The sequence below is a fragment of the Ananas comosus genome, linkage group 13, assembly GCF_001540865.1.
Source record: "Ananas comosus cultivar F153 linkage group 13, ASM154086v1, whole genome shotgun sequence".
Taxonomy (NCBI): domain Eukaryota; kingdom Viridiplantae; phylum Streptophyta; class Magnoliopsida; order Poales; family Bromeliaceae; genus Ananas; species Ananas comosus.
The window spans coordinates 6,318,527-6,341,492 of NC_033633.1; the positions used below are offsets into that span (position 1 = coordinate 6,318,527).

General features: G+C 37.0%; 1 protein-coding gene across 4 annotated transcripts in view; it reads right to left on the bottom strand.

Moving 5' to 3' along the window:
• The window catches only part of LOC109719087 (suppressor of mec-8 and unc-52 protein homolog 2), a 23,069-nt gene extending 12,153 nt beyond the window's left edge, over nt 1-10,916 (bottom strand). Inside the window, exons 1-8 of one of the 4 annotated variants that reach the window (XM_020245609.1) lie at nt 10,756-10,916; nt 9,553-9,666; nt 8,748-8,835; nt 6,962-7,102; nt 6,810-6,859; nt 4,443-4,557; nt 3,472-3,520; nt 3,281-3,370 (exon numbers count right to left, since the gene is read on the bottom strand). In XM_020245609.1, coding sequence (XP_020101198.1) covers nt 3,281-3,370; nt 3,472-3,520; nt 4,443-4,557; nt 6,810-6,859; nt 6,962-7,102; nt 8,748-8,797 — 495 coding nt within the window. In that variant the 5' untranslated portion in view covers nt 8,798-8,835; nt 9,553-9,666; nt 10,756-10,916. Of the gene's footprint in view, nt 1-3,280; nt 3,371-3,471; nt 3,521-4,442; nt 4,558-6,809; nt 6,860-6,961; nt 7,103-8,747; nt 8,846-9,552 lie in introns of all 4 variants that reach the window. The other 3 variants (XM_020245610.1, XM_020245608.1, XM_020245611.1) reach the window with 3 other exon arrangements.

Genomic DNA, 22,966 nt, shown 5'->3' on the forward strand with positions numbered 1-22,966 from the left:
GCAGAAGAAACACGAGTTCCAATAAATAATCCAACATAGAAGTGCACATACTGAATGAGCTTGAACAATGAAAACTGCATTCCTATGTGAGTTATGTCTGGAGGAGTTTATTGAAGTGATTCAATATTATATAACTTGATAGTCATCTTGCTGCAAGCTGACATCGTTGAAAGAAAATGAAAGAACATTTGTCTTTGTTACAACTTAATTTTCTATATAAATCTTTTCCCCTGGATGACCACCTTATCACCCAGGCAGTCCATATTTAACAACTAGGTTTTATAAAATTAGCATTCACTAAAAGCTCAAAGTAATCTAAATAACTAAATGCAACGAACTAGTCCATGCCTTAGTAATATATGGCAATCACTCCTTCCCAACCAGTAATGATATAATAATGCAAAGAACTAGTCAATTCCTTAGTAATATATGGCAATCACTCCTACCCAAACAGTTATGATATAACAATGCAAACCAAAAATAGAATATATAAGACGAGCAAGATACATAAGACATGCGGACCATAGTTAGTTAATTCGGATACGGTAAAAGTTCATTACGGATAAAATACGAATAAAATTCGTATCTTAATTTTTAAATTCGTTGAAAAATACGGTTTAAAAATCGGATTCGTCAATAATTCGTGTACGCGATTTATATGAGAATTTTATGTTTATCATTAAAAAATTCAGAATAAAAATTCGTCTATTAAATTAAAATTTTTCTTTAGATTTATACTATTATCATAAATAATTATAATTTTTATAAATATAAAAATAAATTAATATAGAATAATATATATAAATATAGTCACACACAAAGGGGGGAGAGAGTGAGAGGTCCACCGTGGATCTCTCACTCCTGCACGGTCCACGAGGCTGAGTGCAGCCTCGTGGACCCCGCCATTTCCCAACCCCCTACACTGCGATTTCTTCTTCCTCGTTCCGCCTCTTTTCTTCCTCACTTCTCTTTTCTTCTTTGCTTTGCTTCCTCTCCATGTTTTCTTTGAAATCGAACAGGCAAGATTGCTCCACTGCTCACGAGAAGGTGCACGGACTTGCGGAGTAGTGGTCGCGCGACGCCAGTTCGAGAAATTTCACCTTTCTGCAGCCTCCCAATCCATTTTTTTTTTCGAAAAAATTCATGTTTCTAGGGCTGCTTAATCCGAATTTTTCGGAATATATTTCGGCGAAACCGTTTTAATCGCAAATACTCTGAGCAAGGGAAAAAAACGCATTTTATTCTGAATTTTTGAAAAAAGTTCGTAAACTGAGCGTTTTATACGGTTTGCGTTTTTTTGTGAATAATTCGCGAATTAACTAACAGAGATGTGGACCATGATAGATTAAGTGAACTACAATGCATATTAATTAGTCTTGTTATATAGAAAGTGATTATTAGAAGTGAAATCTAATAGAAAAAGAAATGGTAATAAAAATTTATGCTGGTCATGACTCACCAAACAACTATCTAGATGAATGTTGATTCCGTCAATAGACAATGAAAAAGTAATTTTGAAGCGTGAGATTCATGAGATTCCTTCTCATGTAAAACCAAATAGTACATAGGTATCTAAAATTTAAGATCAACTATGACGACTTCATTATGTCATTTATGTGTTAATCAGAAATGAGACTGTGGTTGGATCAGTGTGTACCATCCAATAGCAAAACTAGCAAATCTAAGCAAAGGAATGGCCAAAGCAGAGAAGTATTATTATCCTAGAAGTCAAGTAAGATAAAATAAGCCAAGGCAGAAGATTGTGAATTACAAAGGTACAAAAAAAGCATAAGGGTAATCAGCTCCTAATATTGCACAAGAATAAACTAGCAACATCCTCATTACTCAAATACCAAAATATACTTCAGCAAAAGCAGGTGGGTTGATAAAACAATGTAACCTACTGATATTACTAACACAGCAATCAAATGTAAAGTGACCATTCTAAATAAAACAATGTAGTGCTATTCTGAAAAATTAGGGGGAAAAGAAAATCTAATAACCCTAGAGAATGTCGTCACAAGTAACTGTTAAACTTATGGGAAGTAGACATAATATCTCAAAATGAAACTGATAGTCGAAAGGCTGCCTTCGTGAGCTAGCGACTATAACACAGCAAGATAATACAGAACCACCTAAAGAGGTGCTAGAGGACCAACTAAAGCTGTCCAAAATATTCGATATACCATACCTGATCCGGACCCTACCCGGACCCTATTCGGACCCGAACCGGACCGATAAAAAATGGATAATATACGGGTAAAAAAAATTACCCATTAAAGTTTCGGGTATGGATCCGGATATTTTATACCCATACCCGATTTGGACTCGACCCGAACCCAACTTTTAAATGGCTAGGGTCCAGAATAGTTTTCAAATCCGGACCCAGACCCGAACCCGATGAAATATCCAATAGTAAAGATTTGAACTTTTGAAGTTGAGAGATCAATTTTAATAGGACTTATAGTTGAGGGGTCTCTAAGTATTTTCATCCTAGTGAAACACTGACTGAAACCTTAACCGCTCTTTTACTCTCTTCTTTTTTCTAATTTTTTTTTACTCTTTGTTTTTTACTCTATTTTTTTTGTTTCATTTCAGCCTAAGAGTTTTTTATAAAACAATATTTCCATCGTCGTCATCATCAGCAATATTAATCCTCTACAGGCGTGGCACAACTGAGTTTTTCTCAAATCCCTTCTCCAATCATAGTCGACAACCTAGTTTTTTTTAATGAATATTCTATTTAGTAAATTTCCTGATTCCTCTTTATTTTTTTCCCTTTCTTTTGAATGTTAGTATATAATATTAGAAATTACTACAACTTATATTCTCTTTATCTATAATATGGTATCATAATTTTCTTATTTTTGAGTGTTTACATATGAAATTGTTTTGAATTTTAGGTTTTTAATCAGTCAGAAACAAACTCTGCCCAAACAATTTAATAGTCTACAAAAAAAATATATGTATACGGGTATCCGTACTCGATTTAGACCCAAGCTGTACCCGGTCTTGAACAGGTAGTATACGGATAGTCACTATCCAGACCTGCTCAAATAGACCCGATGGGTATGTTAGTAACTTAAGTACCCAGACCCGAACCTAACCTAAAGTTAAATAGGTAGGTTATATTTGTTTTGTCTAACCATTTCTTTTTATGATACGAGTACAGTCTATCGACTACCCAGACCCAACCGGGTACACGGACACCTTTAAGGCCAACAGATACGGCATGAAGGCAGTACTAAGCAATAAATAGGGAGATTAAAATGAATCATACCGTATTAAATATAAATGCCATCCGACCAGGAAGAAACATTTCATTCGCCTTGATTACGCTTTGTGGCTTTATGATCCATTGATACACCGACTACAACAAAGAAAAAGAAGGCCTCAAGTAATTACCATATTTGAAAGAAATTCTAAGAGAAACATACTAAATAATGTCTTATTAACAGAAAGTCAACTTACCTTTGCTGTTGCAGTACGGAATGAAACATCTTGATCTTCTTTTGTTGCTCTGTAGATAATCAATGAAATCATTGTCAACAGTCATATAACAATAGTAGAAAAGGTAAAATAATGGCCATACAGCATGAACATATCATTGCATAAAAGCAATAGTATCTGATTCAAACGAAGATACGATTATTCTCTAGTAGTTTTGCAGTAGTTTAAATTCCACCCAAGTACTTAAAATAAACAAATAACATAACAACTATAGTTTTCATCTAATTTTAATTTTTTTTTCCGGAAGTATCAAGGGATAGATGGTACTACAAGCGTGCTCCCATTCTCACAGCAAGATTGTCGCAATCCACATTAAAGAAACTACACATAGAAATATGCTAGTCATGCCAAACTAAGGGCCTATGGACGTGCAACAAAAACAAAATATATTATTAAATAATAGTTATGTAGATTTTGTTAGCCTAGCACTTCAACCAATAGGATTTACAATCAAAGCAATTACGATACATTCATTTTACTTCCGTAAAAGAGTGAGTTACTGGAAGTTATCAGTGAGTGCAACATGTAGGCTATGTTAGTGTAAATGTAGCTTCAAGGACTAAACCACACAGAATATGTTAAAAAACTGTAGATTATCTAATATTAATTGGCAGCAATTGAACCAGATCCAATTCATAGCAGCAATATATGTATTACAATTAATGTTCAACTAGGAATTTACTTCTCTAAACATTACAGAAGATGCCATCAAAATAATGTTGCCAGTCAAGAATATAGTACTGTAATCACTGATAGTTGCTTGACCATACAAACAAAAAGGCCCACACCATTTAGCTAAATACAAGTTTATACCCTTTAGCTCATCTAATAGATCCGATGAAATTTACTTCTAAACAAAAAAACATCTTGTGTAGACAAGAAACAAAATTCCATGTCTGACAGACTGACACAACATTTACAAATTTCCATACCTTGACTTTCCCTCTTTCCCATCCTCGGCATCAGGTTTTTTCTCTATTTCACTCCTTACTTTGTGAAGCAAAGCATAATCCAAGCCTTTGACCAAATGAGTATGCTCCAAATCACCTGAATAAATTTAATTAAAACAAAAATAATCCGCTTGAGTAGTTTCTAAAATGCACCCAAAACAGGAACTCAAAACAAGTACGATCCATCAAATATTCAGTTTCGACTCTAAATGGCTTTGAATAATATTCTTAATTAAATACAAGGTCATTTTTGATATCTACAAATGCAAGACAAGTAACTCTCTGAAATTCTGGAAATAAGAAAGGTAAGACAAACTACTCTTGTACCATGCATGCCACCCCCAACATGTATGATGGCCTCCATGGCGCTAAAATAAATTACAAAACCCTTAGGACATTGCCATGAGAATTTTAAACTTACGCTGCACCAAAATATGCTAGCTGTTCAAAAAGTGATGTAATTAACTCACTTTTGGATACCATTGATGTAATTAACTCACTTTGCACCAAAATATGCAAGTTATTATTTGATATATTTCATCAAATCTTTGGATTCCATTGATTTAATTACATCCTCATCTCAAAGAATTTTTTTAAATTTCACAAAAAATCATCACATAGGGATTAAAATTTTGGAAAAGTCAACACCACCAAATCTACTCTTATGTTCACCATTATTTAGGTGATGTTTGGTTGCCCATAAGTGAAGGGCAAAGTGATGCTTTCAGAAAGTGAGATCACTTCGATAGTTTGGTTTCTCGAAGTGAATATGTAAGTCACTTTTTAGATAACGAAAGTAAATTTTAACTAAATCTAACTTTCTAGACTTCAGCTAAAAACTTCCAAAGTCATCAAAAGTGGAAAATCTATGTAAAGAGGTGGTATCTGATAGAAAATAAATAGATTTTGTTCTTAATAGTTAATTTTTTATGTCTACTTCAGTTATTTGAATTTGAACAGTAAGTCCAATTTTGCATTTTGAATTTAAATTATAAATTCAAATTAAAAATTATTATTTTAAATTCAAACTACGAATTTAGATTTAAACACAGCATGTGCACTCAAATTTACTTTCAACTATTGATTTTTGACTTCAAATTTGAATTCCATTTTAATTTTTGAGTTTAAATATCACTTCAAATTCATGTTTAATTTGCTAAATATATTTTAAGCTATAAGATTTTCAACTTAAACTTTAAAATGAATTAAAAACCTAATTGTAATTGAATTGTGAATTCAAGTTTAAATTCACATTCAAATTCAAATTTAAAGTTCAAGAAATTCACATTTAATTAAATTTTTTATTTCAGATTGCTTGTTGGTTCAAATTTGATTGCAAGTTTTAGCTTTCAAGCTTTGAATTTTAATTTTAATTTTAATTTAATTTAGTTATGAGTTTCAACCTGAACTTCCAAAACAAATTATGAGTTCAATTATACATTATAAATTTAAATTATAAATTTTGAATTTAACCACAAATTCAAACTTTACATTGAAATTATGAATTTAAGTTTGAATTTGTACTTTTAATATCAAAAATTGCAAATTCAAATTTAAATTTAATCAAAATTTGAATTTAAATTAAATTTTAAATTTAATTAAAATTAAATTTTAATTTTAATTTTAAATATAATTTTAAATTGAAGTTTGATTTTAAAATTTGATTTCAGTTAAAAGTTTTAATTTCAAAACCACATCAAAATTTTAAATTCAAATTGTGATAAAATTGAATTTAAATTATGACTTATGTACAACCAAACAACAGTTGTCACGAAATTACAGTTTTCTTTTCTCACTTTACAGTTAAAAGTCGCTATTTTATGATTGACTTTTGTTAAAAAGTGAATTTTTTCACTTCAGTGACTTACAAGCAACCACACATGCCCTTAATGGAAGTGTTTAAAAATAAAACTAAAAGATCTGATCTTTGTTTATCATTGATTTCACTTAATATTCACAACACTAAATGTATTCATAAAAATTACAAATTACAAATTGATGAAATCAACCTTTCCCCGAAAGGACCCTTCATTTTGTTAAATTGGATCATTTAAATGCATGAATAGTAAAGTAAAAGAGTTTGAAAAGTAATTCTAAACTTATCTGGTCGACAAAATTATGAGGAAGAGTGTTTAAACCATGCCATCAACATGGGGATCAAACCATGCAAACACCATGGCAGGTGAGCAAGGCATGTGCCAACAGGCACTTAAATCCTTGCTATACACTAGAGAAAAGCAAGAAGTAAATAACTTCTAGCAAAATAAATAAATAAATAACTAATAGAAAAAAACTAACACATAGCAATGTTTTCCTTTAAAACAAACTCAATACAATCAGCCTACAAACCTCCGAGATACTTGCTGTTCTCAATCGATATCTTATGCGCATCTGCTAGCCTGAAAAGAAAAGTGAAATATATTAAGTGTCTTTCAAAACACTAAGCAATATAGAGGAATCAAAGGATTAAGAAACATAATAAGAATTTATAAATATGCCACCTCAAATCAACTGTCCCAGGGGGAGCAACTGCATGGAAGGCGCCTAGCTCAGTTGGCTCATAATCAGGATTTTGGTCCTCTCTACGTTCCTTAGCACGATCTCGATACTTCGGTGTTTCAGGCTCTTCTCGTTTCTCCTCTCTGTTTAACACAAATAATTTTAATTGAGCAGTCACAAACATACTACAGAATAAACATCAATAATTGACCTCCAAGGTTGCATTGGAATGGTTGATCTTTTCTCCTTTTTTTTTTTTCTTTTTTCCTTCTTACTCAATTCACAACGGCAACACAATCGGCCACTCCACAAATTATTCAGCTCTCATAACTAATAGATAATTAACATTGTAACGAAGTTGTTTTTTCTCTACTCTCCCCCTCCGAAGTATTTTTTCAATATAAAAAAAACAGAATGCAACATGCAATTAAAATAAAAGAACAATAAAAAAAGATCGATACTGAAAGAACCCCAAGTTATCCATTCAACGAGAGCTTAAACACTAAAAGAACACTATGTTCGATAGTGTTATTGGACAGTACACACAGTGCACATGCCAGGATTGCTACCGTCACAAACCAAGTTTTGCTTCCGTACATAAAGGCTTTGTTTGGCTCGCGTATAAGTAAGAACTGCTTATTTCAGGGATAGCTACAAGTTTAGATACAAGGAGGAACTAGAGGAAGTTTTTGTTTGGATGAAAATTGGGTTGTTCCTAGGGATAAGGTAAAGAGTGCTTGGATAATTAGAATGAAATAGCAGGAATAAGAGTAATTACAATTTTAAATTGAAAATATTTTATCTATTTAATTAACATCAAAATATTAATTAAAAATAATTTAATAAATTAATAAATTTATTAGCTATGAATATTGTATAAGATAATAAAAAATTATATTAATTAATTAATTATAAAATATAACTTAACTTTTTTGATTAATTAGTAAATTATCTAATTAGTTAGATGATTAGTTAAGATATTAATACAAATATAAATATTAGCTATTAGATAATGAGTTAATTAACCATAAATAATAAATTAATTAAGTATTTAACTATTTAAGCAATAGATAATGGCTTAAATATATCAATTAGATTGATATATTTGTTAATACAATGATCAAAATTAGATTTAAATTTGGGAACAAGCTTGTTCCAAGGGGAGGGTGGAACAGCTGTTCCAAAATTATACCAGCTTATTCCCCAAAATGGAGAACTATTGCATTATTGGTGTCTAAGTCCAAAGGGGTGAATAAGGACTTATTACCCCCTTTATACCCCAACCAAACACTGACAAAGTGAAACAAATGGCAAGTTAACAGTTCACTACATGGGGTATATGATCACTGCCATATTGGGAATATCCAACAGCTACAATGGGCCTATTGTACCGAACCATCCCTCACATACGCCATGTACTCCGCAACTCTTCTACCGAGATCATTGCTATATAATGCTATACGCACAGCTAAGGCATCAAATAGCATCAACCCTAACAGTAGCTTTCCACAGCCTACTAATGAAAATATATTGCATATGCCATATGACACAACCAATTCAATGGCCAAAAAAAGGGAAAAAATATAGAGGTCAAAGAAAAAAAGAAATTTAAGATATTTAAAACTCTTGATTCCTTAAAATCTTCGAAAACTACCCAATTCTCAGATTAGCAAATATCAATTAATACCTAGACCATAATCAAGAGTCGAGTATTAATCACTGAAAAAGGATAAATAGCACGCACAAAACCTTTTCAAAAAAAGTAATAATTCGGAGACAACCACTTACTTTCGACGCATAATCTTCTCCTTGTAATTGTTCCTCCTCGCTGAGGCCATTGGTAAATTTCTCTTCACCTCAACAAATTCCTAAAACTCTAAATAATTCTAATGGTAAAAACAAATAGGGGATGAAAATGGCGTATGAAAGAGCAAAAAAAAAAAGATAATATAATATAAAATGAAAAAGATTGGTAGTGGGAGTAGGGGTGAAAACGAATCAAATATGGTCAAATATTTGACGAAACCATATCCGCATCCATATTTTTTCGGATATGAATTCATATGTGGACGACATGTGTCCGATGCTAAATTTGTGTCACCATATTCGCTAAAAACAGATTCGGAAACAATCAAATATTTCTTTGGATTCGAAATTGAATCGGATTTGTATTCAAATATTATTCGGATGATAATATATACTAACACGCCACACATGAAAATGAACTAGAATTGGCAACAATGCAACTATAGTTTCGCTCTGGTGTTCAAATTTTTATATGTCTATGTTCTATTGAATAAAATCTAAGATTTAACAAACAAAAATGTAGTTTTAACATGAAACTCAAAAATAAATTATAAAACAAACAAAAAACACAATAAACCACCTTATTCCCCCACAATATATATTAATGTCGCCCTTATCTCCCACAAAAAGCAATCAAAGACCTATCTCCCTACAAATAGCAATTAAACTATGCTTATCTCTCCGTAAAAAGTAATGAAGCCCTCCCTTGTCTCCCCACATATATTAGCAATCAAGCAATCTAGATTTTTTGTCTATCAAATCAAAGAAAAGGTAAAATACTCCATACCTTGATCAGCAATGAGTTAGAGTTGACAAAAGAGATTCCTTGAGAAGGATATTATTTAAGTGGTCATCAAATTCATCAAATCCAAAACACACCACCCTCACTGTGTTTCAAAGCCTACAAAATATCAGCATAAAAAGTAAAAAAGAGTATGCTCAATTTTTTGGATGAGCAAAATAAGAAAGAAGAAGAGCAAGCTAGAACTTAGCTTTTACTTTCCCAATGAAGTCCAAGATAATGAGTACTTTCTTCTCACACAAATTATAATGATTAGAGCATAAGAAAGAAGATAAAATAACATCCAAATGTTTGGTCTACAAAGTCAACATAGAATTCAATATAACAAAAAAAGGAGTTCATAAGTAAGTTCATAAGTGACAATCTTCTATCATTATTTTTAATAATAGAACATTCAAAATATAGTCTATCTCAGAGTCAAGTAAATAAAGAAGTGCATATGCAAGTCCACCCAATGGAGTTCATACATCAAGTTGCATCCACAATCATTCATCAAACAAACCTCTGTTTTTTTTTTATGAAATTAAAACATCATAAGAGCAAACTCACATGCTAAACTAAAAGTTATCCATCTCTTATTGAAAATTTGCTGGATTTTCTATGGCCCTACCAAATCACTTTCCACTCAAAATCGTATGCTTCTCTTTTTAAGTCCCTTTATACTTTATTCTTCTATGTTCTTCAAACATTTCTTTTTTGTTTTTTGAGAAAATGTTCTTCAAATATTTTTGCAAGTAATTATCTTCCATTCCATCTGGGCAGAGAATTAACTAACACATCTAAACAGCCAGCAGTGCACTAGAAAACAATTACAAGCATTGATTTCTCACCTAAAAATGAGTCTTGCAAGAAAGAGAGATTGCCATTAAACCTTAAGGCCAGTTTCCAAGCAGAGCAGCATATTTTTTCCATCAGGAAGATTGACCATACATAATATCATCTAGGAATTGAGGACAACTGTTGTTATAATATATGAGACATTTGAACACCCCAAGGTCAAGTTATATTGTATTATCACGTAATTTGTTTCTTCAACAAAAACATAATCCTACAGTAAGTCACCAACTTTACGGTCTCATTTCAGAAGAAACAGCAAGTATTCAGATAGTGCAAAAATACCCTAATCAGATGCGAATGGCGTCAGCATAAAATAGATAGCCTGAACTTTCAGGACTTCGATTTTACTACCACGGAGGAGTCGAGGAAGTTGGTGAGCGAGGAGTCGAGGACGAGTGGAGTTTAGGGTTTCTGTGCGACTGTGCGTCCGGGGGAGAGGGGGTTCGAAGTTCGAAGTTCGGGCCACCGAACGAAATGAACAGAGAGGGAGCGCTTGAGAGAGAGAGAGAGAGAGAGAGAGAGAGAGAGAGAGAGANCGAGGAAGTTGGTGAGCGAGGAGTCGAGGACGAGTGGAGTTTAGGGTTTCTGTGCGACTGTGCGTCCGGGGGAGGGGGGGTTCGAAGTTCGAAGTTCGGGCCACCGAACGAAATGAACAGAGAGGGAGCGCTTGAGAGAGAGAGAGAGAGGAAGCCCTAGATATCGCCACCACGGCACCACGTCCTCTTTGTCCTCGTCGTCCTCCTCGCGAGAGAGCGGGCGCCGGCGTAGAAAGTGGGCTGAGCGTGGTGAGAGAAAGCGGATCGGCTGAGAGAGGGGAGAGATGAGGGGAGGCCGGGAGAGAGAGAGAGAGAAACAGAGATGACCGGGGCTTTTTTCTAGTTTCGTCGGGCGGTCTCGGCGGATCCGCCGCCTTTTTTCATTTTCTTTTTTTTTTTTTTACATTTAGCTCTCTCAAAAATAAAAATAATAATAATAAATAGTCCTACGAAATTTATATTTACAGGATTGGTCCTATTCCCGCCACGTAAGCACCACGCGACCGTAGATGGCTTCGTAAGTTAAGTTTGAACATGGCGAACCATTCACCTTATTTGGATACGATAAAATGATTCATTGTGTTTCATTATTTTCCTATTATGGTATTACATAATTTTTGGAGTTTAGAATTTAGAAAGGACACGATGAATCATTCAACATATCCAAACCATAGTTAGTTAATTCGGATTCGGCAAAAATTCGGTACAATTCGGATAGAATTCGTCTATTAATTTTTAAATTCGTTGAAATATACGGTTAAAAAACGGATTCGTCAATTATTCAGATACGTGATTTATACGGATATTATACGTTCACTAATTAAAAATTCGGGATCAAAAATTCGGCTATTAAATTATTTTTTTTTTCTCAAGTTTTATGCAATTAGTATAAATACTCATAATTCTTAAGAATATAAGAATAAAAAGCTACAAAATTAAGTTAATTAAGTAAAAAATTAGCAAACTGTATTATGTTCCAAAATAAATATATAATTAAGCAAATAGCAAACTCAAATCTGTATCTCCATATTGCTATTTCTCCAAATTTATCGGAAATTCCCAGTATTGCCAATTAACACCCATGTACCTTTGTTAAGTTTGCTAGATCTCCCTTGGTTTTTAATCAATGCATATGCTTGTGACTTTCAAACCTGCTGAGCATATCAAACCTTTTGAGGACTTAATTCTTAAAACCTTATTTGCTGATTATTCTTGTATGCTGGGCATATTCATGTATACTGTAGAGATTAAAGATAAAAAGGAAGTAATGAATCTTAACAAATGCATGTTTACAATGATGCTACATGTTGTAGTCATGGTCTTGTTACTGATCAAAACCATACAGTTAGTAATTAAGAGAAGATGAAATAAAGGAAAGAAAGAGAGAGAGAAACTAAAGCATAAAAATTCTTGTAAAGAACAACCCAATTACTGATCCATTGTTTGGAGAGCGGAGGCGGAAGCGGAAGAGGAAGAGGCGACGAGGAGGGTTCTGATTTCTGAAGAATGAAGAACCCGATCTTCGATGTGGCCACGCGGGGGCTTCCGATGGCTCGAAGGGAAGAGGAGGAAGGGAAGGGAAGAGGAGGAAGGGAAGGGATGGGGCTGGGGTCGGCAGCAGGGCGGCAGGGGTGAAGTGTTAGGGCAAAGGGCAAAACCCTTTTTCGGCTCTTCTTTCTCTTTTTTTTTTCTGTTTTGGGCCACCTATGAGGCCCGCGACCCGTCCGCGAGCCCACTACCTGCAAGCCCACAGGGCCGATTTTTTCGGACGAATAATTCGCGAATCGGGAATTATTCGCCAACAAGTACTTTTGACGAAAAAAACGCGATTTTTTTCGAATTTTTGGAAATAATACGTATACGGCTGTTAAATTCATTTTTTCAAAAATTCGCGAATAATTCGCGAATTATTCGCGAATTAACTAACTATGATCCAAACACGGTGAATGGTTCTCTGTGAAGGACACGGTGAATCATTCGCCATATCCAAACACGGTGAATGGTTCACCGTATTCAACTTAATCTACCACCATACCCACGTGACGCTTGCGTGGCGGGGATAGGATCAATCTTGCAAATATAAATTTTTCGGAACTATTTATAAATTTTTTTTTCCTGAAGGAGCTAAATGCAAAAAAACCTTTTTACTCTATAAAAATTTTTAATTTATAAATAATTTTTTAAAACTTTTATTTGAATAATTCACTTTTTTATTACTAGATTGAAAAAATAAGATACATGATGAATCATTCACCGTCGTTTTTATATTATTATCATTTTTTATATTATAAAAATTTTATGAGGCTGTTAAGATTTTTTGGGGGTTATTAAAAAAAATTTTTGATGGTTAAAATTTTGTGAATAGATTATTAAGATATTTCAAATTATTAAGAATTTACGTGATTTGTTGAAATCTTTATATTGATGTTCAAATTATATATGAAAAATAGCGATAAATCATTCACCATTTTGTTCTTTAAGGAAAGGACGATAGATCATTTACCATCTTTAAAAAATAACTGTCAATTTATTTATCGTCTTCTAAATTGCATTAAAGTCGATAAATGATTTATCGTATTTTAATTAATTTTCCAATAGAAGGTATTTGGCCAATTATAAATTTTTAAAGGGTTAAAATAAAAAATAAAAAATTGAAAAGGAAAGTAATGTACAAAGTAATGTTATCGACGCACCCTAGATTTATAGGCCTCTCATTGTGTATAAAATAATATTAACTTAGTACAATACTTCTTTTTAACTTCAAATAATATAATCTTACTTTTTAAATTTCATATTGCTAGAATTCATTCATTAACTTTATCAATTTTTCCTAAATTTTTTTTAAAAAAGTAAATTTTAGGATCTAAAAAATATAAGATATACACAAAGTTTATATATTGTGACACCCCAATAGTCCCATATCGGATGGGAATGGGGTTGTCATTAGGTTTATAAGAGTACTCCACCCTAGTAATAATAACTGGATTTAACCATTTTGGGCTGATGGTTTGGGTCCGACGAGTTATTATTGCTAGTGGGTTGGATCGATCTTGGGCTTTAGGGTTGTGTGTGTTTTGACGAGGACGTTAGGGCCTAAACAGGATGGTTCCTAGTAATAAAAACTGGGCTTAAGTATTTTAGACTGGGCTTTAGGGTTGTGTGCATTTAGAGCTGCCGAGGACGTCAGGGCCTAAACAAGATGGTTCCTAGTAATAAAAACTGGGCCAATTTTTTTTTTAATAGAAACTCAAAAGGGTTGTATCAACCTTTGTTTTGAACGGTGTAAGATGGCAAATTTTTTCTTATGTAAATTGTGCAATGCTACCCATACATCCTATACGTGGTGGAGAAAATCTAAAATTTTATGTTGAATTTCTTTATTATTTTATTTATTATAACATTATTATTTATTCCTTTTACATAATATTTATTTATTTATTTTATTCTTTTATTATTATTATTATTTATTATGTAATTAATGAACATCCACTTCAAGTGCGGAAATTCCACGCCTGCTTGCTTCAATTGCAGACGTTTTGCGCGTGCATTAAATGGACGTTCCTCGTGTGTGCAGCAAGTGGAGTTAACCGTGGCTCCAACATTTGAATCCCTCTTTTCACTTTATATTGAACTCTACTATTCATAGGTGCATGATACAGAGATTTATTTTAGAAAAATATATTCAAGATTTATTCTCTCTTTCTATTATTTTCCTCTACTTATTTGATCATTTTATTGGCAGGTGTTGAAAAAAACCTCAATCGCAGTCATGCTCGTAGGAAAAGAAGTTCCGATCATATCTTTGGGCGATGTTTCCGACTAATCCATAAGAAAGACAAAAATTTGCCTTAAGGCGTGCCAGGGACCAAGTCCACAGCAAACTCAGTCTCCCGGTTCAGAGGCATTTCGGATAGCTCGTCAAGAAAGACATCAGGAAACTCCCAAGCCACCGAAATGTCCTTCAAAACCGGTGTCGAGCTGTGGGCATGGTCTACCGAAAGCCAAGTAAGCCACGCACCCACCAATCATCAATTGCCTAGCCCTGGAAGCAAAGATAGTAATGGCAAAGAAGGTACACTTACATGAAGCATAAATACAGACTGCCCCGCCAGGTGTGCCAAAGGACACCGTTTGCTACTCACAGTCAATAGTAGCACGGTGCTTGGTGAGCCAGTCCATCCCAAGCACCACGTCAAACTCCTTGAGTGGTATAAGTACCAAATCTACTAGAAATACACGGTGGTCCAATTGTACCAGGCACGACTGAACACACTCCTCTGTTCATATGGTGTTTCCGAGTACTTGCACTGGAATGATGGTGCCTAAATGCCTCGTTCACGATACCATGGTCTCACACAAAAGAACATGCAATAAAAGAAAGAGATGCACTAGTATCCAAAAGAGTTCTACCTCGAATAACGAAAATGGAAGTTATATCTGCAACGACGTGTCACGCCCCGGGACCGGCGGAGGCCCTCCCGGTAGCGTGCCCAGACCCGCCATATGTCTACAGATAGAAGGCGTCTACAATAAAAGCGGAAGTAAAAGTAAGAAATAGAACAAATAGAATAAATAGCAACTAATGATATCAGAGCGAGTAAAATTTTATCATCTAAACCAGAGTAAAAGAAACATAACTAGACAACAAAAGTAGCCATAAAGTAGTACAATATCTGTCTCAAAGGTACACAAAAAGGGTGGTCTCTAGTACACTGGTACAGCTCTCAACCTCTCCAAAATAAAACATCGAGAGGTGGACCACCTAGCGACTCATCTCTCGCAGAAGAGCTAGCTCGAAGCCACGCCCTTCCCGCGGTCCCTGGCCTCTCCCGGCATGGAAGGCTCTGAAAGAAAACATAAAACAGAGGGCGTGAGAACTATAATTTATAGTTCCCAATGGGCAATTACTGACCTCAGCTCAGTGCACCACTAGGCCCCAAAAGGAATAGATAAGTACTATAAGCAGTAATGAGAATAATAATAAAAAGAAACGGTTTGCATTTAAGAAAGCAAAATAAAATGCTAACTACTATGTTGCACATAAGCAAGATGTCAAATGGTTGTACATCTACTATATTCAAATGAAGTATGTCCAAGCATGAATACTATATCCCAACATAGCGAGCAAGTAGGTAACATGNCACTGATACCAAATTAATCTGTCACGCCCCGGGACCGGCAGCGGCCCTCCCGGTAGCGTGCCCAGACCCGCCATATGTCAACACATATAAGGCGTCTTCAATGAAAGCGGAAGTAAAAGCAAGAGATAGAACAAATAGGATAAGTAGCAACTAATGATATCAGAGCGAGTAAAGTTTTATCATCTACACCCAAGTAAAGAAGTAAGGCTAAACAATAAAAGAAACCATAAGTAATACACTATCAGTCTCAAAAGTACAAAAATGGTGGTCTCTAGTACACTGGTGAAACCCTCAACCTCTCGCAAAATAAAAGAAAATACGTCGAGAGGTAGACCACCTAAGCTCATCTCTCTCTGAAGGGCTAACTCGAATCGACGCCCTTCCCACGGTCCCTAGCCTCTCCCGGTGTGGAAGGCTCTGAAAGAAAACATAAAACAGAGGGCGTGAGAACTATAATTTATAGTTCCGAGTGGGCAATTACTGACCTCAGCTCAATGCACCACTAGGCCCCAAAGAAAAGGGTAAGTACTATAAGCAATAATGAAAATAATAATAAAAGAAACGGTTTGCATTTAAGAAAGCAAAGTAAAATGCTAAACTACTATGTTGCACATAAGCAAGATGTCAAATGGTTGTACATCTACTATAGTCAAATGAGGTATGTCCAAGCATGAATACTATATCCCAACATAGCGAACAAGTAGGTAACATGATCTACTATGATAATGTACGAAGGATATGCTCTATCATGGCAATGAGTATACTATGATGCAATAAATAGGACTATCAAGTATACTACCCGTCTCAACACTATGCTATAAGTACGTCATAGTAATCCAACTACTAATCCTATCTAGTAGTGATTATTCATTCTCAACCCTGTGTCGATTTCCATTTCCAATTTGAGGACTTACCAAAGGTAGTCCAGCTTGTGCCGCCTAAGTGCCTGTGGTAGCCCAACATCCCTACTCTTGGAATGTGTCTGTCCCACTCGACCCCGCAGGCTTCTCAATACCGCACGAGCGAACATAAGTCGCATAGGCTAACTCCGGAGTGCCGGCTTGTAGGGAGCGACCCTCACAAGTATGTGCGAATGAGCACAAATGGCAAGCAAGCGTAGTCAACGTCTCAAATACTCAATCATTATGTCTCTAACATGGTAATAGTCACTAGCATCTCAATGATCTAGTTCTAGGTCACAATGAGAAGCTTCAATCATTCACTGGGTCTAGTGCCCCTTTATGACACTTAGACATTTCGATGTACAAACATGTTCCAATTCTCTCAATGGCCCTATCCACTAGGTTCACACACAATCTGAGCTCAATGCCACTTTATGACATTAGCTCACAATCTTACATATCGATCTTGTCATATGCCTCTTTATGGCTTACTAAGATCCCTTAAGTCTCAAGTAAGAATAACTTAAAATGCATGAAGGTAATGCTCACTTTCACAATAGGAAATATGATTCCAAGTCTCAAAAGGGTGCCCATCATATACAAGTCTCACACGGTAGCCCTCTACTATATAGGGGCCCAAAATTTCTTACACATATTATAGGCATGTTAAGCATCCCAAAATTCACAATAAATATATTTATCATGGAAATGCATGAATTTTTACTCTACAAGCATAAAATATGAGATATGAGAATTTCTCATATGTCAGGCTAGGTCAAACCCACCGAACCGTCGCGTGCTCCCTCGATTCGCCGAACGAGGTTATCCACGAGTCTCAAAATACCCTAAAAGTATCGAGCGAAGAGATACACGGGCATTACGATCAACTATAAGATCGAACTTTAACAAACTTGGCAAAAGGGCTAAAACTCACCTAATGTGTGAAAAATCTCTCTCAAGCTCCAAAAGAGAGCTAAATCCCTTCCAATCCAAGCTCAAGGAAGGTTCTAATCCAAACAATCTAGCTCCAAAAGCCCTAGATCAAAACGCCCCAAAATCAAACCCTAAGTATCAAATCTAGGGTTCCATATGGTAAAACCTACCAAATCAAGGATCAAAGGGTAGAATCCAAGTACTAACCTCCCAAGATGCGTCCAAACAAGTTCCAAATCTTCTAGGGTTGAAGATTGGTCCACCACCAAGCTCTACAAGCAAGCATCCAAGCCAAGCAAGGATGGAAAGGGGAGAAAGGGGTTGAGCTCCAAGCTCCCTCAAGCAAGCTCCTCTTCTTCTTCTCCTCCTTCTCTCTCAAGAAGGTGTATGGTGAGGGTGAGAAATGGAGGAGAAAGAGAGGGCAAAATGGCTACTAAGCTCTCATCTAGTGTACAAAAATCCGGAGAAGCCCCTCAAAAACTCAAATCTACATCACCCGAACGGCAGTTCGTCAGGAGGGACCGTTCTCCCACAGCAGGACTGGGGGTCTCTCGCTGCGAACTCGCTGAAAAACCAACGTTCGGCCGAACCGTCCTCCCTGCCTGGACGCGGTCTCTTCACTGGCGTAGCGCGCTCGGGAGGTCTCGCCTAGCCAGGGACCGGTTGCCTACAAGGCTGCCCGCAACATCTGCTCACCTAGGGGGCCGATCTCTCTTTCAGGGACCGGTCCCCGAGAAAAAAACTCTCCAGGAACTAGTCCAGAATTCAGCTTTCGAACTTTTTAGGTCGGAAAACACTTCTACAACACCCTCAACTACAGGTGGGAAAGAGCTCGAAAATACATCCAATACACTCGAACCTCGCAATTGCAAAGGTCACGTGTGTTACATTCCACCCTCCTAACAAAAGAGTTTCATCCCGCCTGACAACATCGAAATATGACAAGACACGTCAAGCCCATCATCCTGAAAAAGTATGGGGGAATAGCGCTCACCGCGCAGCGCGCATCTCCAACTCCCAAGTGGCCTCGCGCATCGTCGCGGTTGCTCCAAAGCACACTTCACGTAGGGAAATTTCCGTTCCAGCAATCTTTTACTTCTTCGCCGAGCCAAAATCCGCAAAGTTTGCTCCTCAAAGCTCAAGTCTCCCTCAGCTCCAAAGGCGTAGCGTCCAACAACATGAGCCGGTCGTGATGTACTTCCGAATCGACCTAGATAGCATGGAAACATTGGACAGTCCCGATAGTTTGGCGGTAGAGCGAGTCGATACAGCTACTCGGCGCCACAAGCTCCAAAACCTCCAAACGGCCGATGAATGGGGCTCAACTTAACCCACGATTCCAAATCTTCTACATTCCTTTGGTCGGCGAGACTTTCAAGAACACATGTCTCCAATCTGAAATTCCCAAGTCTCGTCACGACTGCCCGATCGCCATACACTCCTCCTGCCTACTCTGGGCTTGCCAAACAATCCTCCGAGCACTGCGAACTTCCCTCGTTCCTGGAGCACATCTGGGCCGTAAAAACCAACCTCTCGCCAACTTTCACTCCCAATGAAGGCGATCTATCACTTCCGCACACTAGAGTGCCTCGAAGGTGCCCACCTTGTGACTTGCTTGAATAACTTGTTATAATGGCAACTCCTGCCATCGTAGAATGCTGCGACACTCCTGAGTCATCACAACAGGCTCGAAGCATGTACACTCAGGTCTTATAGTACTTCCGACTGCCCATCGCTCTGGGGTGGCAAGCATGCTGAATCCCAGCGCGTACCGCAAAGATCCTAGTAAGCTCCTCCAAAAATGCGAAACAAAATGGGGTCTGCGATCCGGTACTATAGACATAGGTAACCGGGTATGCACCAATCTCGTCCAAATAAACCTGTGCGAGTCTCTCAACGCACAAGTATGTGGATAGTAGTGAACTGGCCGATTTTCGTCAACTATCCAACTACCCAAATAGCGTCATGCTCAGCCTGTGAGCGAGCAGATCCCATACGAAATCCATGGTGATTAATCACTACTTTCCACTACTGGAAACGTAAGCGTCCTACAACTTCCCGCAGGAACTCGGTGCTTAGCCTTCACTGCTTTGGCAAGTTAAACATCATAGCCAACAAAAGCCACCACACATCCTTTTTCATCCCGGGCCACACATAAAGCAACTTCAAGTCTCTTGACATCTTGTGCCTCCGGATGTATTAGGCATCACGGTGCTCAGTGTGCTTCTTGAAGAATATCCTTTTTAATGCCGCAAGCCCTGGTGCACAAAGTCGCCCAGGAAACGCACTAACAGCATGTATCGATCCACCATCAACGTCCAAAAGTGATAGTCACCGCCGCAACCACAACACATCTTAGCCATCGAATCTTTGCAACTCCGAGATCGAAGCTTGATTTTTCCTTAATCCTTCCAAAAGTGTAGGTTGCACCACCAAAGTCTCAGTCTCAAAGGGGATCAGGAGCAACACACGCCCTCCAACTTTTCCCACTCCGCTTCATCTGCATCGTCAACGGCGTGTGATAACTCACAAGCATCGCTAAGTTTCAGCGATCTTTCCCTACATAGCGCATTCCGCCATCCACGTTAGCTTGTGCCCTGGTGTAAAAGTAAATAGTCACCCGTATAATCTGATGCTCCAACGCATCTGCGTGCTCAAGTTCAACGTCCTTCTGATAGACATAAATACTTATAGCTCTTGTATCCGTATAGTACTTTGCATCGCTCGCCTGTAGCGAGGATTTGGCGATAGAGTCAAGCAAAGATCACGGCCGAAATTCTAAAGTCATGGTAGGATAAGTTCCTTTCATATTCCTCATGATGAGTACTGCATACGCGATCACTTTCCCGTCCTGCCATCAAAACACATACCAATCCATAAATAGAAGCATATAAATCACATACCCTGCTGCGCAGCAGTAGCAAAGGTTTAGGATCGCGTGGGGTGCATACGCTGCTCTAACTCTTGGAAGCTCCTTCTCACACGCATCATTCCAAATAAACTTGATGCCTTTATGGCCGTGATCCTCGTGAGGGTGAGTAAATATCTGCAAAATCCTCTCGACGAAGCCGTGTATAGAAGCCACCCCCCACCGCCGCCAATGGCCCGTACTCGGTCAAATTTTTTTTTTTACTTGCTGTTTGGCTCTACGGCCTACCTTGATAGCTCTTATCGTCTTTTTTTTTTGGGTGTTCCCTACTGGCTATGCCTATCCTTTTTTTTGATGATTTTACATGTCTCTCTTAAAACCGCTAATCCTCTTTTCGTTCTAATTTCTCTCAAATTCATATCACTTTCTTTCAATCTTTTGGCGTTAGTAGCTTTTTCTTTTCTCATAAGTCATCTTTTTGAAGTTTACTACCGAACTCTATTTTTCTTCTTCATTGAGATTATGCATCACCTTTTTTATGGTCGGGAAAGATTCCAAGATATTTCGTCGCGGATGAACATCACGACTAAATCCTTGTCAAGTATTAGCGTTTGAAACATCTTTATTCGGTTTCTATTTATAATCTCATAAAAGTGCTGTCCTGGGTGTTCATTATTTATGTTTTTAATTCCACGGCAGCAAACGGCATAACGTTAAACTCATAATGTCCAGTACCGGTTCTCACAAGCCGTCTTCGATACATCCTCAGTCTGACTCCTCACTGGTATATCCGAATACAAAGTCAATCTTGAATCTACACAAGATCCCTGGAGCTGATCAAATCAAACATCCCATCCTCGAATCGGAATTAACTTGTTCTTAATCGGACTTATAAGTCACAGATAGTCCACGCAAAAGCGAAGTGATCCATCCTTCTTTCTCACAATAAAACTCGGTGCTCTCCAATTGACACACTCGGATCGCAACCAAACACCCTTCGTCCAGAATAAAAAAAGATCGCAACGTGCCTTCAGCTCCTTCAATTCCGCGTGCCCTATAACAGCGCCTTTGAGATGATGAGTCCGAACGAGATACCACAACTAATCCCTATCAGTGCAATGCCTGGTTAGCTACCGTTGGGAACATATCCCGAAATTTCCGTACCTACGGGCTATCCTGCACTCATAACGTACGTCTGCACATCCGCAACATAATGTAGCCAAAATAGGCTACGCAGACCCCTACTAATCAACTGCCTAACTCGAGAGAGCACGCATAACCGGCAAACAGTGCCACACAATGGCATCCATTCGGTACAACAACTTCCGCCTGCCCGACTCCTAAAGCATCGAGCTTGTTCGATTCTTGCACAACTGGTGGCAAGACCTTTGTCAAGCCAATCCAATGCCCAACACAACATTACAATATCTTCTCCCGAGTTTTAGTGTAAAGAGAAAAATTTCGGTTGAGCGATGCTAATTTTAATCTGGATATAAAGTGAAATTGAATTTGGATTGCATCATCTCCAAGGTTTCTGGAACGTGGGGAAATGATCTCGGAGTAATTGGGCTAATGCTGCATCAAATCTGGCGCGAATGAACTTGAAAGGGAATTGTCGATTATACCAAAAGTAACCTATGCGATCAAAGTGAGGTAAGAATGTTAAATTATAGGTACCTTTTTTCCTGATTATTCTTGGGGGTGTGTAGTAATTATATCATTTTTCTAATGGAATTCGATAATGGTATAGATCTCATATTTGTCAGTGTTCTTATATTCTGATAAGCAAACTTTTAGATCGAATGTGTCAAATGAGCCAAATTATGCAAAAATGAAATTAATTGTTTCCAAAATTAATTTGATAACTTGTGATGTGTTAGTACTTTCGGGAAGTGTTTTAAGTGGACTTAAAGAATTAAGATGGCGCGACAAAGGCTTCAAATCCCGCTCTGCCAGGTATTTGGTAGTGCATGGGACTAGCATTTAATCGCAGGACTAAACTGCGAACTGCAGGGACTGAATTGTAAACGCAGCAGCTTACAATATCCAGTTTAGCATCTTTAGGAGGTTAAGTACAATTTTGATCTATCCCTTTTAACTCAGTGAAAGCGAAGGAATGTACACGTACAGGACTTATCCCGTCAGCTTATTCATAATCATGTTTTTCATCGACTTTCTCTC